The sequence below is a fragment of the Danio rerio genome, chromosome 20 (assembly GCF_049306965.1).
Source record: "Danio rerio strain Tuebingen ecotype United States chromosome 20, GRCz12tu, whole genome shotgun sequence".
NCBI lineage: Eukaryota > Metazoa > Chordata > Actinopteri > Cypriniformes > Danionidae > Danio > Danio rerio.
This window is the reverse complement of record NC_133195.1, coordinates 15284954-15303865: the sequence shown is the minus strand read 5'-3', so window position 1 is coordinate 15303865 and position 18912 is coordinate 15284954. Positions and strand designations below refer to the sequence as shown.

The 18912-nt window shown below is 39.7% G+C and overlaps 1 protein-coding gene across 2 annotated transcripts in view; it reads left to right on the top strand.

The window, feature by feature from the left end:
* Nucleotides 1-11373: 11373 nt before the first annotated feature.
* Nucleotides 11374-18912, top strand: part of rhag (Rh associated glycoprotein) — a 37882-nt gene continuing 30343 nt past the window's right edge. The window contains exon 1 of one of the 2 annotated variants that reach the window (XM_009294595.4): nt 11374-11600. In XM_009294595.4, coding sequence (XP_009292870.1) covers nt 11423-11600 — 178 coding nt within the window. In that variant the 5' untranslated portion in view covers nt 11374-11422. 2 annotated transcript variants of the gene reach the window in all.

The window sequence follows — 18912 nt, the reverse complement described above, 5'->3', positions numbered from 1 at the left end:
GGTATATTTCAATACGGTGACCCTTGATTAGTAAAGGGACTAAGCCGAAAAAAAAATGAATGAATGATTATTACATTAAAATGTACTGTACAAATGTACTTTATGTACCTTACTGCATATATATATTAACATTTATTTAATATATATATATATATATATATATATATATATATATATATATATATATATATATATATATATATATATATATATATATATATATATATATATATATATATATATATTTAACATTTGAAGTGGTCCATCATCTTCCAATAAAGTTGTCCTAAAACTATTGGACAACACCCATTCTTTTCCTAGGACAATTACATGGCAGCAACTCAATGCATTAGTCATTGTAGACATGGTCAACACGATCTGCTGCAGTTCAAAATAAAGGGGATTAAAGTGACTTTGAACATGGCATGGTTGTTGGTGATAGACTGGCTGGTCTGAGTGCTTTAGAAACTGCTTATCTACTGGGATTTTCACACACAACCATCTCTAGGGTTTACAGAGAATGGTCTGAAAAAGAGAAAATATCCTGCGAATGGTAGTTCTGTGGGTGCAAATGCCGTGTTGATGCCAGAGGTCAGAGGAAAATGGCCAGACTGGTTCCAGCTGACAGAAAGGCAACTCTGAAAAGAATATCTGAATGCATAACACGTCCAACCTTGAGGCAGATGGGCTACAGCAGCAGAGGACCACACCAGGTCTCACTCCTGTCAGCTAAGAACAGGAAATTGAATCTACAACTCGTGCCAGCTCACCAATATTGGACAATAGAAGATTGGAAAAATGTTGCTCGGTCTGTTGAGTCTCTATTTCTGTCCAACCCGGTACTAGTAAGGTGTACCTAATAAAGTGGCTTGAGAGTGTGTGTATATATATATCATCATTCATTTTACAGAATAAAAAAAAATATTTTTTTTTCAGTTATCTAACTGTTTTGTTAGGTAACTTACCAATACATGCCTTCTAAAACTGCAATAAAACATGAACATACAAACAAGTTGGCAGAAAGAAGCATTGATGCAACAACAACACTAACAAATCATTCAAAGGTTTCTATTTTTTCTTTGTTTTCACAAATTCCAATTGTTGTGGGATTTACATGGGGCAAATTTTTTTTTCACTAACTTTTACTGTGAAACTATTTCCAAGAGTCTGAGTTTTTAAGTTCCAAAATGCTCAAAACTACTGTTTTCTTATTTTTTGTTGACAACTTTGTAAAAGTACCCTTAATAGACTATTGGAAAATGTTGTATTGGTCCATCATTTTAAAAACAAATGAATTGTGAAATTAATAGAGTTAACCTAGGACTTAGTTAGTAAAGCAGGCTCTCAATTTCTGTTGATAAAGATAATAAAAATAGTAGATAAATACATTTAAACAAATTCAAAAGTATGCATCTTTCGCTGCATATTTTTTTAAAGAATTTAAACAAACTTGCTAGGATATTAGGATTTTGTCTGCAAAGAGTTGCCCATATTAGTATTTTGTATCTCCGAGTCAAGAATGCCCAACCCTGACATCTTCCTTTCAGCAGAGTTCAGCTGCAACCTTGATTAAACACACATGTCTTTAATTAGCAAGTGCTCCTGCAGATTCTACTTAATTGATTTAGTTGTGTTTGATCAGGGTTGTAGCTGAACTCTGCAGGAATGTTGATATACAGGAACAGGGTTAAGCACTATTGCCCTAGCTATGCCACAGTCACACTAGAGTTTGAGCTTGCAAAATTCTGTCATACAGTGCTGTGAAAAGTGGCAGGATTAAACAAGATGATTAGACATCTAAAAAAGCGAGCGATTGTTCAATGTTTTAAATTTCTGTCCAGAGAGTTCATTTTTTGATCCTCGATTGGACTCATGTGATCATATGATGCGATTTCGCGGGTCAGAATTCACCGAACTTGAACTTTTCAATAGAGCCAAGGAACTATGACGTCAATTTGTATGCAAAAACCCGGAAGCGAATTAGCATTTTAGCTGTTCCAGTTCCCTTGTCCCAAAGTCAATGGTTTTTTTCAATGGGATTTCAGTTAAATCACTTAAATAAGGTTCGTGGCTAACACAAACTTACGATACTTTCACTTTATTCTACGACATAAAACATATCAGCTAGACTGACACTACAATCACACTCTTGATTTTTTAAATTGGTTACACTTGTTTTTAAAGACGGTTGCTATCAAGTTGCTAAATGGGACTACAGACATTACAGACATTATACATCATCGAGCTGAACTGGTCTAGAGCACAGCTCGCGTGTGTTGGGCATTTGGATTTGTCTGTTATTTAAGTATTTTCATAAATAGTATTTTATAGTTTGTTGTGTTTTTCTTATTGAGACTTCATATTGTGTGTAGATAATGCCTTTACTTAGAGACCATCAAGACAGATTCATTTGTTGATCCTCTATTTTAGTTAAACAATATTATGAAGATACTGCTTACCAGTCTCTTTTCTTGCTCTCAGTAATGCAAACGTGTGAATAAATGGGTAAAAATACATACTGTAATTTTAACGTGATCAAGTGATTTTTTGTCATTTTTATTTTCGTCTCAACACATTTAACTCTGTCAGAACTGCTATATTTACACTCTTCCATAAAATGTATATGTGAATGTACAGTTTTAAAACTTAAAGCAAAACAGTTGTATTTCCCATGTAAAAACGATCCAAAAGGCATGTAGGTCTATGTGTTTTTTCGTATTTATTTGTTTATAATATATAATGTGGATTATAATATAATAAACAGAGAGAGTAAATCTTTGTCATAGACCATATATATATTTTTTTTAATTAAGCTTGAAAAGTTGTCTGTAGCAGGGGGGTGCTGACTTCAAAGTTGAATTTTTATGTCAGGATTATTCAGCTGGACAAAACGTCAAAAGTGTAATGAACAGTGTTTAAACACAGAATTTGTTATTTGCAACCTTCGAAAAGCCTATAGAAAAATCCTATAGGGATTTTATCGAGGGAACTAGCAGCCTACAAGGTGACGTTATAGTTTCTCCACTCATGACCTCACGTTTCTGGTCTGAGTGCATTCACGTGCATATGAATGGAAGTCTATGGGGAGAAATGTGCAGTGTGACCGCAGCTTTACTCTTGCTAATTTGTATTTGTTTTACCAACTCCAAAATGTACTTCTTACATTTATCACTACTCAATCAATCAGTATCCATAAGTAAACACAAGTAAAATTAACAATTTTTATTTACAGTGGTCCATTAAAACTCAATTAAATGCCAAATAATCTAAAGACTGTGTAGTCTTAAATGAAACAGTTGTTATTATATATATCTTTTGTCGCTTTCACCAATTTAATTTATTTTAGGATATTTGGATACCAGGGAAACACCTTTAAATCTTCATCATGATCTTCAAGCTACTTCTGAAGAATGTGTACAGTGTTTCAGGTGCATTATTCTGCTGAAAATAGATGTATTGAAGGGTATCAGGTACCAAGTTCATGTGCATGACTGTACACAGGGTCCTTCCAGCAGTTCATCCATCTTGAGCTTCTCACTCACTTCTTCAGCTTGTCATCATCTTACATGCTGCCCTTTGGAACTGGCCTTGTCAAAGTTACACAGATCTCTATTCCTGCCCAAGATTGCAGAATCTTGATTAAAACAACAGATTGTTTGTTTACCCCCTAGTCTAACCAGACCCATAAACAATGCCTATTGTCTTGCTGACCAATCACTTTTGAGACAGTTTTAAAGTGGAAGCAAATATGTTAATGCAAATTGTGATACAACTGTGGAAAATCTGATTTCAAAATCTGACTTACATTAATGATTTGTGCTTTTCTTTTGCAACATACACTTGCAAAATGACGCTGTTTCCATTAACAGATGTTGTGTGGCTAAAACATGTAACACAACTTATCTCGCCATAAGATTTAAAAAAAAAAAAAATCACATGGCAAAAATAGCTTGTGGATGTATAGTTGTGGATGTTGGTAGGTTTACGTATATAGTGGCCATATATTTATACCAGCATGTTTAATTTTCTGTCAGTCCTCCTCAGTGGATTCCATCACCACTGTGATGCTGACCAGTAGGAGCACAGAAGTTCTTACATCAAACAAACACGGTGAAACACAAGACAGATGATGGTTTTGGTGGTGCAAGGTGGAATTAATCAATAGAGGAATGGTAGCAAACTGTCTGTCTTTATTAACCTTTTCACTGGTAAGTTTATAATAGCTCTCCCCCAGGAGCGAGTTTTTTTAACATTTACATTTACTTAATATTTAATTCTCACAATAGTTACTGTGGTCTTAAAGGGACAGTTCACTGCCAGTACTGTTCCTGTTATTTTATAAAGATTTAATTATCTATATATTATGTATTATACAATATAATCTTTAAAACCACCGAAACTTTAGTAAGAGTCACTTTAATAAAATGCACAATTGAATTTTCCTTATCAAAAGTTGACAAAGCAAGGTTCTATTATGCAATTCATGACTGTAAATAAGCAATAAACACCTGTAAATCACAAATAAGCAACCTGTTAAAGAACCAATATGTTTTACATTGTAAGCAGTTATTAAGCCAGCAGGTAATAATGGGAATTAAGACTTAAACCAAAGTGCTACCATATTTTTATTCTTACTATTGATGTCAATAGGTACTAGTTTTGTTTTGTGTTAAATAAAAATAAATGATAACATTTTAAAACCACAAGAGGTTGAGGAAATGGTGAGGAAATTTTAATTTTTGGGAAAGTTCTCTTTTTATTGTTTTACTATTAACGTCCACATGAACTGGAAGTTGCTAAAACTTTCATTTCAGTTTGTTGATGTTCTTTCAACTTAAATTGAATATTGAGTAAGGAGCAATGCTTTCTTTTGTGCATCATTTCCTCATAGTAAACGAACAATAATAGAATAATGGTTAAGAATATTGTTGTTTAAACATCAAACTGACGTCAACAGAAAAGGACCACCACTCCAAATGGAGAAGCAAATGCTCAGTCTTTAACTGAAGATTAATAAAACAATAACTAAGATGGATCAGTTGACCTCACTAATCTAAATTAACCTAAAGAATAGCAAAATTAGCACTATAAATTTAGATTTTACACAGACTTTATTTTCTTAAATTAAAATTAAAGGTGCTGTTTGCACGTTTTTGTTTCTTTATAAACCATAAAACTGACATGTGATCTTTTTTAGAATATTTTATGCAGCTGTTCAGCAGTAAAAAATAGAAACCATTTCTTAAATATAAACTTAAGGGGATAAGACAAAACATTTTACATGGAAAAGATTTCTTCTGCTGCCTGTAGTTATGTTGTAGCCTCAATAGTCAGGCACACTTACTCATATTGATGACATCAATTAGGAAACCTGCATTTGCATGGAGTCGTCGAAGAGGGGTTGAGGTGAAAAAGTGTTTTGAATTTGAACTGGAATACTTAGTTCCCCTTCGGTTGGGGAACACCAGTGCTATAAGTGGATTTGATCAGAAGACGCTTGTCTGAAAGAGTATTGAACGGGCCAATGAATGAATGAATTGGCAGCGTAAGCTTGCACAGGTGTGCTTATATGCTGGGATAATTGGCAATAAAGCACACCTGGAGCGACCAAACGCCATCCTTTTCGCTTCAGAGACTTTCTGATCGAGTCAATGAGGGTTCCACCTGCTGTGATCCAGTGATTCCGAGCGAACGAGAACATCCTCCCGGTCCAGAGTGTGTACACGCAGCAGCAGACGGTCGAGCTAGGGTTTTCTCTTGCCTGGCATTCTTTGGGTCCGGTCCTCCAGAGCGGTGCGTATGAAGTTGCAAACTTCACAGAAAGAGCAACACAGTCGCTGCTCGCGGGCAGTTCATGTCGTCATTGCGATGCCATGACTGCTGCGCAGTAAAGATCGCGGCTAGCCTTTGCAAAAGGGCGAAACACCCCAGTTGTCCCCTGCACTGCAGCGGGCACTCGGGCAAATCTGAGGGTTTCAGGGAGAGATAATCCGTCGCCCACGGGCCCGCGGACCTTCCGCTCCTCTAAGCGCTCTAGCCAAGCTTCGGGCGAGGGAAGCGATCCGTCTAACAGATGGTAGCCCTTACGCCCGATGACACTGGGGACCAGACGTCCACAACGGCATCGGAGGGTAGGCTTTCATAGTCTGATGATGATCCAGACCCGCTCGCCCCCTCCGGGCAGGTGAGCGCTATCACAACGGATCCTGAAACGGACATGTTAGCCGTGCTTTCCCGGGCTGCTTCGGCCGTGGGTTGGGGATGGTTTATCCCCCCGCTCCACGGCCGGACCGACTAGAGGGATGTGCCCTTCTTTCCGAAGGTGCACAGTAGGCTCACGCAGACTTGAAGGGCACTTTTTTCTGCTCGTGCTGCTTGTCCCTCTACCCTCACCACTCTTGACGGTGGAACAGCCAGGGGGTATGTGGTGATTCCTCAGGTTGAGTGCGCGATGGCGGTCAATCCGCGCGGCGCCTCTTCTTGGCGGGGTTTGCCTCGTCTCCTATCCAAAGCCTGTAAGTTATCTGCCTCCCTCGGAGCTAGAGCTTACAAAGCTGCGGACCAGGCTGCTTCCACCTTGCATGCGATAGCCACCTACCAGCGCTACCAAGTGCAGGCGCTGGCCGAGCTGCACGAGGGTGGGTCCAACCCAGGCTTACTACTTCGCACCGCAGCCGACTTAGCTCTTCGGACTACTGAGTCCACTGCGTGTGCGTTGGGGAGGACGATGTCCACATTAGTGATCCAGGAGCACCACCCCTGGCTGATATGAAGCGAGCGCGTCGAGCACCTTGGAAGCAGACAGCCCCCCCTGCCCAGAACGCTGCCAATTCGGGCAACGGACTGCGAAGCGTCCCTGGGACAGGCCATCTGGAGAAGAGGGAACTTGCTCTTTCCCCGCTGGAGAGCGGGGCCCCATTTCTTACGGCACTTTTTACTGCCATGAAAACATCAATGAAAGAGCACTTTTTCCCTTCCCTGGATGTGACAGCACGAACCTTGCCAATCCGGGACGCGCTGCCTTCCGGCTCGCAGGTTTTACGTGCTTCGCCAGTGGCTCACGAGTGCTGGGGGGACGATCTCTTTCCCTCAGCCCTCTAGCCCCTTCTCCGGAGTCAGGGTGCGGAGCCAGAGCGAATCGCTCTCCTCCAGCTCTTCCGTGGGACCCTCGCGCTTCCCGGATCAGCACACCCACTCCGCACTGCCCCACCGCTGGTACGTCAGTGATTGTAGCGATGACTCCATTAGCGAGGGTTCTGCCTGCCTGGTTAGCGCGGGCCAGCCCCTCGCGGTGGCTCATACGCACAATCGGACTAGGTTACGCAATTCAGTTCGTGAAGCGCCCCCCCCCCCCCCCCCCCAAGTTCACGGGCGTGTATTTCAACAGGGTCAACCCCCTGTCCGCCCCTGTCTTGCAAAAGGAGATTGCTGCCCTCCTGGCGAAGGGTGCAATCGAGCCAGTTTCTCCAGCCGAGATGGAGAGTGGGTTTTTCAGCCCATACTTCATCGTACCCAGTAAGAGCGGTGGGTCACGACCAATCCTTCTGCGCATTTTGAACCGCTGTCTGCACAGGCTGTCATTCAGAATACTCACGCAGAGGCGCATTCTCCAATGCGTCGTCCTCGGGATTGGTTTGCAGCCAAAGACCTGAAAGACGCATATTTCCATGTCTCCATTCTTCCACGCCACCGCCAGTTTCTGCGGGTTGCGTTCGAAGGTCGAGCGTGGCAATACAAGGTCCTCCCCTTCGGGCTCTCCCTGTCTCCGTGGGTCTTCACCAAACTCGCGGAGGGTGCCTTAGCGCCCCTTCGGCTCGCGGGCATCCGCATGCTCAATTATCTCAATGACTGGCTGATTGATTAAGCAATTGATTAAGCAATTGAGCAATTGATTATGCACAGGGACAAGGTGCTTCGGCATCTCCGCCTACTGGGGCTTCAGGTCAACCGAGAAAAGAGAAAACTCGCCCCCGTGCGGAGGATCTCTTTACTCGGGATGGAGCTGGACTCGGTCACCATGGTTGCGCACCTCTCCGAGGAACGAGCTCGCCTGTTGCTGGGCTGTCTGAGAGAGCTCGACAGCAAACTAGTGGTCCCACTGAAGTTCTTTCAGAGGCTCCTGGGGCATATGGCATCCGCAGCCACCATCACGCTGCTCGGATTGCTCCATATGAGACCACTGCAGCACTGGCTTCACGATCGGGTCCCAAGACGCACATGGCACGGTGGCACACACCGGGTCTCTGTTACTGCGCTGTGTCGCCGCGCCCTCAGCCCTTGGAACGACCCCTCGTTCCTACAGGCCGGTGTGCCTCTAGGACAGGCGTCCAGCCATGTTGTTGTTTCAACGGATGCTTCCAACACGGGTTGGGGGGCCGTGTGTCGCGTGGATGCAGCTGCGGGCCTGTGGAAGGGTGCCCAGTTGCATTGGCATATCAATCGCCTAGAGCTGTTGGCAGTGTTCCTCGCTCTCCACTGCTTTTTACCGGTGCTGGAGCGGCAACACGTGCTGGTCAGGACGGACAGTACGGAGACGGCGGCGTATATCAACCGCATGGTGGGTATGCGCTCTCGCCGCATGTCTCAGCTCGCCCGCCGTCTGCTCCTCTGGAGTCACCCGCGGCTGAAATCACTGCGCTCCATTCACGTTCCAGGCACAATCGTGCAGCCAATGCGACAGCTGTTACGCCCTGGAGAATGGAGACTCCACCCGAGTCTTTTCAGCTGATATGGGAGCGATTTGGGGAGGTCCAGATGGATCTGTTTGCTTTCCCCGAGAACGCTCATTGCCAGTTGTTGTTTTTTTCCCTGACCGAGGGCTCTCTCGGCACGGATGCACTGGCCCACAGCTGGCCTCGGGGCATGCGCAAGTATGCGTTTACCCCAGTGAGCCTGCTCGCGCATTTACTGTGCAAGGTCAAGGAGGACGAGGAACAGGTTCTGCTAGTTGCGCCCCTTTGGCCCAACCACCCTTTGGCACCCTCACCCCGATCTTTGGAACCTCCACGTGTGGTCCTTAGACCGGAGGAAGACTTAGGTAACCTACCGACTGCGGTGGTTAATACCATCACTCAGGCTATAACCCACCTTCCACGAGGCGCGCCTACACCCTGAAGTGGAATCTATTCACTGAATGGTGCGTCTCTCGCAGAGAAGACCCCCGAAACTGCCAGATTAGTGTTTTGCTTTCTTTCCTTCAAGCAGTCAAGCTGTCGCCCTCCACTCTCAAGGTTTACGTGGCCGCCATCTCCGCTTATCATAACACGGTAGCTGGCGGCACCGTGGGAAAGCATAACCTCGTCATCCGGTTGCTTAGGGGTGCTAGGCGAATTAATCCATCTCGCCCCCCTCTCATGCCCTCTTGGGATCTCGCCCTCGTTCTCACGAGTTTGCGAGCACATCCCTTTGAGCCACTCGAATCAGTATCTCTAAGATTTCTGTCCCTGAAGACAGCTCTGCTGGTCGCGTTGGCCTCCATCAAGAGGGTCAGGGACCTAAAGGCATTTTCGGTCAGTGACTCATGCCTGGAATTCGGGCCGGATTACTCTCACGTCATCCTGAGACCCCGCCCGGGTTATGTGCACAAGGTTCCTACCACCCCCTTCAGAGGCAGGTAGTGAACCTGCAAGCGCTGCCCCCGGAGGAGGCAGACCCAGCCCTTTCTTTACTTTGTCCAGTTTGCGCTCTCCGCATTTATGTGGACCGTACTCAGAATTTTAGACCATCTGAGGTTTTACAATCTGTGAGTGGAGCCGGTTTCCTCAAGGGTATTAGGTAACCCTTTGGTGATTGAGGAAACAACTCGGTAGGGTGTTGAGACACGCTTGCTGCGCCATTTTCCCTAACACGGAGATAAGTGCGCCTTTTTATCTGTCAGTAAAGTTCCCCGTCAGGTGAGCCCTGCAGATTCTTCTGTGGCCCCCAGCACTGACTCAGCGGAGGAGTCACTTGCTGGCCCACTACGTTGTAGGTCTGCCCGCTGGTCAGCCCGCGTTTTGGGTATAGGTGCCTGCTATGCATGATCCCCACTAGGCGATCCCATATGCTTATTCCGCCACGGTTAAGTTCCCCCCCTGGGCAGACCCGTGTCTTCCCTCTCCGCTAACCACTCTTTTGCTATGCGTACTCCCCCTTTTTAAGGCTAGTCCATATGTAAATTCCACCATCTATCCCCCCTTGGGTAACGGATGGCCTCCGCAGTGTCCTCCCTATCGGGTCGTTTTTTCTAGAATTATCTAGATGCTCACGACTTCCCAAAAAATATATCTAAATTCGTAAGACTTCTGTTGAAGTAGGATAAATTAGGGCCAGGGACACGTTGGAGGACTGCGCCCCCCCATGATGTGGGTGTGTCACGCTTGTTTGACTATCCCCTCATAGGGGGCGTTGGTAAGGTGCAGTCATTATGGCGCTTTCCATAGTTCTCCCATTCGTGGATTTTCACAAAGATCAAATCCACTTATAGCACTGGAGTTCACCAACCAAAGGGGAACGTTCGAGGTTACAGAAGTAACCCTTTATTCCCCGAGGAGGGGAACGAAAGTGCTATACTTCGTCGCCATAATGACTGTCCCTTAGCTGTTTGAAAGTCTCTTCAGCTTAAAAGGATGGCGTTTGCTCGCTCCAGGTGTGCTTATAGGCTGGGATAATTGGCAATGAAGCACACCTGTGCAAGCTTACGCTGCTAATTCATTCATTCATTGGCCCGTTCACTTATAGCACTTCCATTCCCCTCCTCGGGGAAGGAAGGGTTACTTCTGTAACCTCGAACGTTCAACCACTGGGTGTCAATCTTTAATACACCACATTTAAATTTATCATAATACACACTGTTTACATTGTTGGTTACCAAAAAAAAATTTAAAATTCTTTATTTAGGAAGTGAGAATGAAATTTCCCACTGCACTCATTTGCTGCATGTTTGCTGCTCTATAGCTCAACTCTCAATCATCAGGGTGTGCCAACAAGAAAAACCACAAAACACATGCAAAAGAATGTTTAAGCCTGCAATAATCTAAATAACAACATAACTATAAATCAATTGCCTATATTTACAATTTCTAAACTCAATTGCTATTTTAATGTGAAAAATATGGTCAGCCAGTGGTGAGCCATTAAATTCCCATAACACAAAACAATATTTTGGTGCAGTGAAAGTTGCAATATTTATGGTTCCCTAAGGAGACCTGTGCCATAAAGACTTCTTTTTATTTATGCCCTGACTTTCTCTCAGTAGGAGGAGAGAAGTTCATTCCCACAAGTGCTGTGCAGCAGGGGGTGTGGCCCTTCCCACCTTAATTGTCTCTCTTGTCATTGGTCTTTCTAAAACCTGCTGCCAATTCAAAACCACCAGCCAGTTTCTGCGCTTCCCCCACAAGCTCCAGACAGGGTGAAGAGAGAGGAGAATCAGCAGAGGAACAGCATGCCGACATACAGCACCAACATGAGGCTTAAGTTCCCCATTCTGGCCTTGATTCTGGAAATCATCACCATTGTCCTGTACGCCCTGTTTGTGGTTTACGACACCGGGGATGACAAAGGACATGGGGATCATCACGAAAAAAGCAATCAAACCGAAAGTCCAATGACTCTTTATCCCAGTATGTATCTTGTCATTTTTATGCTTTTCTAAATTAATTGAGTTAAATTACATTTGAAGATAAATCTAATCGGTATATTTTTACTAGTTTTACTAACTCAGCAATATATATTAGAAACTTATATATGGAAATGTTATATATTGTTATGTATATGTTGTGATTAAATGTGTTATTTATAATTGTATGTATGTATGTGTCTATTTATCTATCTCTATGTATGTACACACACACACACACACACATATATATATATATATATATATATATATATATATATATATATATATATATATATATATATATTTATATTAAGATAGATAGATTATCTTAATAATTTTTGATTATTAATTATTTATATATAAATATTCATTCAAATATTCATTAAATATATATATATATATATATATATATATATATATATATATATATATATATATATATATATATATATATATATATATATATATATATATACATATATATATATTTGTATTGAAAGATTGAAAGTAATATTTTCTGGGACAATTTGCACTCTTTAAAGCTGATGTTTATTGCCAGATTAGCTATTGATTTTCATGGTGCTGCTCATTTATAAGTGTTCACTTTATTTCTGTCAGTATTGCACTACTGTACATTCAACACGCGAGTCTCTAAAAATACTTCATCCTGAGCAAGAGTTAATGCTGTGCTCTCATGAGAAAAACAACAGAGGAGACATGAGTCTTCTGTTTCCAAGTCTCATTCTGAACATCAACTGGTGAATCTATGCAGTCAAAAATTTACGTTTTAATTTATGATGAGGAAAAAATCTGTCATAGAATTGTTAACAAGACATACTATTGGCTGAACAATTGAGCAATTTGAATATAGCTGAATGGAAAAAGTTTTGTGAAGTTTTTGTGCTTTCACCTGCTAAAAGTTGCACACTTAAAGGGATAACTCATACTGAAGAATGTTTGGACAAAGCTTCTATTGCAGAAACAAAAGATTCTCAGATTTTTTTTAATGGCTGTTTTTTTTACATTCTTCATAATATCAGAAGTGAAGTGAAGTAAAGGTTGAGTAAATGATAACAACATTTTAATTTTGAGGTGAGCTGCACCGTTATTTTTACAATAGAAAATAATATAAACCAAAATACTGCAATGTGTGTATGTCTAATGAAGCCAAAGTAATGTATTTCTTTTCACCTTCCATGGCTTTGTTAATGATTTTCATGCTCATTTTGGCAGTTGTGTATATTTTGTGTAGAATTTGAGTTGATATAGTTTTTATATAGTAGTCAGGGATGTGTTTTTACACTGCAATGGTGTTAAAAGCACTGTTTATGATGGAATTTGTGTAGATTTTATGTATGAAACATCAAATCAATTTGAACTAAAATAGTTTATGTATTTCCCAGAACTAATGAATATAGTAGTATATGTATAGTCTTGGTCATATTCTTGCAGTTTTTATTAATAAACCATTGACTGACTTTTGGTTCAACAAACTTTTAATAGCTTAAAACAGCTTATTAATAGTTAATAAAGTAAAGGTTTAGGCAGGATTATAGATGTAAAATACTGCAGAATATAAGTGCTAATAAACAGCCAATATATTAATAATATGTAGATAATAAGCAACTATATTGAGGATTGGTTAATTAAACTTAAGTGTTACCCATTTTTTTCAATGTTACTCATGCTATTTCTGTATATTCAACATGATACCATTTGATTGCATTTGACATAATTTGTCAACAACTGGTGGAAATTCTCCGTTTAAAAACTGATAAGCGTGTATATTTTTGGGCGTGGCCCTTTCACTGATAAACACTCATCCTTTATAAAAGGAATTATTCATTCAGTGTTAATGGGATTTTTCAAACTTCAGTCACATTCTTTTCATTTACTCAAATAAAATTAGCGCATTTGCAGAAAAGACAAGCAGTGGCGGTCAATTAAACTTCTTTTTATCTTTAAGTTGCACTCGTGGTTGTTTGCTTGGACGCGGTTGGGACTGAAACCACCTCAGGGTGTGGAGAGTATGAACATGCAAGATTATATACAATGTCACACGCGTGCTTAAAGATTCAACCCTTCCAAATAAATAACTTTAGTCATTCCCCAAGTAGATTGAACTGTAATGTTCAGATCATTAGTGCTTGACAAGTCCTGTCATCTGTTTGTTCACAAGCTGCAGCTGTAGTTGATGTCTTTTCAGACACTGGATGGTTCCAGCCCCCTGTATCCTGTAAACAATAATTTTCTCAAACAAACAAGAGTTTGATTGTTTAGTTCAAAGGATCGAGCTCCACATTCTTAAGCAATGCTGGGTAGTAACTGATTACATTACATCTAGATTATGTAACCATATTACAATTATAGTACATTTTAAAATGCTCATAATCAGATTACAGTTGTTTTTTTATGGATTACAAGATGACATATTATTCACACAGTGACACTGAAAATAATTAATGGATTATCTTTCATTTCCCTTATGCTCACAAATAACTGAACCTGTTTTGGTCTCGTAATGTCATTCCTAATTAAATTATTTAAATTTAATTATTTATAAACTTGCAAATTGTTCAAATCAGATCAACGTGATTAGTCAAAATAGTCTAAATGTCATCTCAGTGTTGAATCTGCACTCAAATTGATCACAGTTTTTGTTATTTGTACTCAGTAATGGACAGTGGTGGGTAAGCTACTCTAAAACGTAATTAATTATCAATTACATCACTCAAATTGTATTTCAATTACTTTTCTAATGACTTTGTTTTTAAAGTAACAGTTACTCAAAAAGCCATGTACACTAAAAAAATCCATTCATGTTGTCCCAACTCAAATCAATTAAGTTAACTTCTCTAATCTCAAAGAATTGTGTTATTTCAACTGATTTTAAACAAGTAGTTTGAACAAGCAACAAAAAGTAAATTTTGGGTGTGTTTACTTGCCTCAAAACTACTTAAAATCCATATAAATTTCAATGCTCATCAATATTAATAATTGGAGTCAAACCAGCACTTTTTAGCTTTACTTGAAAAATACATTATCACATAAAAAATTCAAATCATATCGTCACCTTGGAATTATAAGGTTCTATATTCGTTCTGAATAATTTTAAGATAATGAGCTTTAAAGTTTTTGCAATGTGGCGCAAGGCGCGATGCAATAGTTGTTTGCTAGTTTCAGCTTGGTGCGAGAGTCGTTTTGAGGCATTGCGCCATGCTGTTTAAAAAGCAAAAGCATTTGCGCTCATATGTGCACCCTTAGGTGTTGCTATTTTGAGAAATTATAATTGATTTTTCAATAGACCAAAACAAACCTGGTTTAAAGTCCAGCGCAGAATTGCGTTTCGCTTACACACTGCTTAATACGCACATGATGTACTGCAATACGCAAATATCTTTACATATCAAAAAAATCTATAATATTAAGGATATATATAGGATATAATAAGAATATATATATAGCATATAATTATAAAGGATTAAAATATTACAAAACATATTATTTTCTAGCCTACATAAATATGAAAAACCACTGCTTTTATGCCTTCTTTATCTCGGGAGGCTTTTTCAGTTCATTCATAACAATTTGCTTTTGTAAAATGTTATTATTATTAGCCGTAATATTTATTATATCCATATTTATATTTGTTTTATTAAAAACAAGCTTTTTTGCCCACATGCAGGTTTTAGACCATATGGGGCACAGCATGTGTTTTAGGATATAACTCAGGTTTTTGAACACACTTCGTAATTATTGTTCATTTATTCGTTTGCTGGAAATTAGAACTGAATTTAGAAATAGTTTTAAACAAAATAATTAGGCTAATTGATGTCTGTGCGTAAAGGTTTCCCTATCCACTAGAGTGAAAGTGAAAATAGATCATTTATCTCTCATTCTCGCGCGGTCGATGCTCTGTTTAACTGTTTTCTTGCTAGTGAAATGCTCAGTTTTTCCACTTACACTTACTTTATGTCATGTAAATAGTAAATGCGCTTATGGCATGACGCAACTGGCTCTTAAAGGAAATGGGAAATGAGAATCTGATTGGTTTATTCTCAAAACACACCTATAACTCATTAGGAAAATAAACTCAACCCTTTTAGACCATGCATGCGCCACAGCGCAAAGCGGATTTTTCTGTCCATATATTAGCAAAAATTACAATATCACCCTGCAGCCCAAGAAAGATTACCGAATAAAGCTGAACAGGGCTAAAGGCTGCTTCTGTGTCAAGCGTACATGTGAGGTCCGACACAGCATTCACATGGTCACATAGCTTTCGCCTTGGCTGATGCAGAAGTATAATGGCTACGCACAAGGCAGGCACTGTGGGTCTCGGCTATTGCTCAATGCAGAAGTATATACCGGCCTTTAGCCTGGTCAGTACCTGGATGCTAGAACACATGGAAAAACTATAGGTTGCTGTTAAAAGTGGTTTTATTAAGGGCTAGCAGAGGCCGCTCAAACTGTGGTCTGTGTGAGTCCTAATGCCCCAGTGAAGTGAAGGGGACACTATACTCTCAGTGAGCAACATCTTTTGGATAAGACATTAAACCGAGGTCCTGACTCTCTGTGGTCATTAAAAACCCCTTGGTACTTCTTGTAAAGAGTATGGATGTAACCCTAGTATCCTGGCTAAAATCTTTCTATCAGGTCCATCATGGCCTCCAAACATCCACATCCACTGAATTGGCTCTATCACTGTCTTTTTTTTTAAAAATTAAAATAGAATTGTTGTGTAATATAGTTGCATAATAAAAAAATACAATCTTTCTGCTTCTCTGTATTGATTTAAACAGAAATATTAAATAAATGTACAGTTTTAGGGCAAGTACATTATAAGTAATTGTAATTACATAAGTTAAAAATAAAAAGTACACCCTTAATTTTCTTTTTCAGCAGAAAGGTCATTTAATTACAGTAACTATTTACTTTGTAACTAACAAACTACTCCCAACTCTAGTTTTGGATACCAATTTAAAACTAAAATTTTCTAAAAAAAAAAAAACAATGTTTTTAAAAAGAAAAAAAATATATATCTTGGTCAGATAAATGAGGAAACTGATTGCAACAAACCATTTAAGTTCAAAAGCTAATGAGTACTGTGAACTTAATCTATTTGAGTAAACAAAGCAATTTGAGCACAGTAAAACCCAATAAATGAAGAGAACTCAAACCAACTTGATAAAACCCAATAAGTTAAAACAACTCAAACCGTTTGAGGAAACCGATTGCCACAAACCATTTGAGTTAAGAAACTAATTTATTTGAGTACTGTGAACTTACTCCATTTAGGTTTAAGTAATGCATTTTCAAATGAGTAGAATTAACTTTCAGTCAATTTTAAGTTAACTACACTAATTTCATTTGATAAAGTTGACTGTTGGGTTTTACAATGTGGTTATTGTGTTTGTGAAGTTATAAAAACAGTGTGACAACCAAACTAATCAAACCATTTACCAGCCAGTGAACCTAATGACCTTTAAAAAACATTAAAAAAAAATATGTAAAAATGAAAGGCAAATAAAAAGCATATGTGTTTACTGGGAAAACTAAGGCCATCTGTCACTATTGGTACATGCATGCGAAGGATTCAAGAAATGAGTGAGAAATCCTTCAAAGAAAAGAAAATAAAGGGCACTTTAATCTTGACAAGAGAGAAAACAGATATAGCTAAGTTATGTCACCATGCTCTAAATTAGTGCTGACAGAATGTAATTAAGTCGCCCAGCATTCGCAAAGAGAGGAAAGTTTCCACCCATTAGCAAAATGAGCCTTTTGAGATTCTATCAGCAAAATCTGTTGCATGTGGGAACTATGAAAACTTTCACTGGGAAAATCAGTTTGTTTGTAGTAGCTGCCAATATTTTGGGGGGAAAAAATGGATTGTGCACCTTTGCTCAGCCGGTAAACTTATCTGCATTGCACTGTGATGCTTTTCCAAAGTTTGCATGCATGAAATAGTCAGAGAAAAGTCCACTAGTTAGCCCTATCATTGTAAATATGTTTTGCTCAAGATCAACACAAACATCAGAAGAAAAGACGTACTTTCGAGCAACAGCTGATAAGGGTTGATAACCTCTGTTTCAGCGGTGTCAGAGGCCCACTTCAAGGCTGTTTCCAGGCTTTTCAGAAGGACCATGGAGAATAAACAGCTGCATAAACCGCTTAGACTCAGGGTGCAAATTGCAGGGGGGATTGGGGGTTGAAAAATCTGTACTTGACAAAAAAAAAAAAAAAAAGTAATAATAATAGTTAGTATACATTGAGTAATCATAATATCACACCATATCCCGGTTTTGGTTGTTAGCACTGCACAGACTGATCATTGGTTGACATCTGTAAGAGGTATCGAGAGCTGATGGCTTCTTACACTTTCAAATCACAGTGGTGGTGCTTAGATTTCATGAAGCAAATGGTCTGCATGACAAACTGAATTTGTCATTGAAATTTATTGTTAAAAATACTCTCTTAAAGAGTTGTATAACAGCATCATTATTATTTAATGACAATTAATGACATTTTAAGGACAAATTCCCTTTGTACCACTGTAGTAGTCAAGAAAAATATTAACACTTAATGGCAGTCAATGACAGTTGTCAAACACATGCATACAATTTCATTCTTATGAATGACATGTGTCATGTCATTATTGACACATACCAGACCCGAAAGACCCGACCAGAGTCTCTGTAGTTGGTTAGGTGGAAGATTATTAAAAGTATAAAAATTATTATTATTTTTGTTATTCAACAAAGCAAATCTTTTTTTTAAAGGTGTTCCGAAAACAGAAATATCTGATTCTCGTCCATATCGATGTTCACATTGCACTTACATTATGTTCAAAACAACGACTGGCGCATTTGTATCACATTCCAAAATTTTAATATATATAAAAAAAAAAGTGCTGCCGACTGATCACTGGCAGATACTGTAATCTCTATGTCTAATCGACTCAGATATTATGCATAATATAGTTTAATAAGTATTCATTCATTTTCTTTTCGGCTTAGTCTCTTTATTAATCTGGGGTCGCCGCAGCGTAATGAACCGCCAACTTATCCAGCATATGTTTTATGTAGCAGATGCCCTTCCAGCTGCAACCCATCTCTGGGAAACATCCATACACACTCAACCACACTCATACACTACGTACAATTTAGCCTACCCAATTCACCTGTACTGCATGTCTTAGGACTGTGAGGGAAACCAGAGCACCCGGAAGGAAACCCACACGAACGTAGGGAGAACATGCAAACTCCATACAGAAATGCCAACTGACCCAGCTGAAGCTCAAACCAGCGACTTTC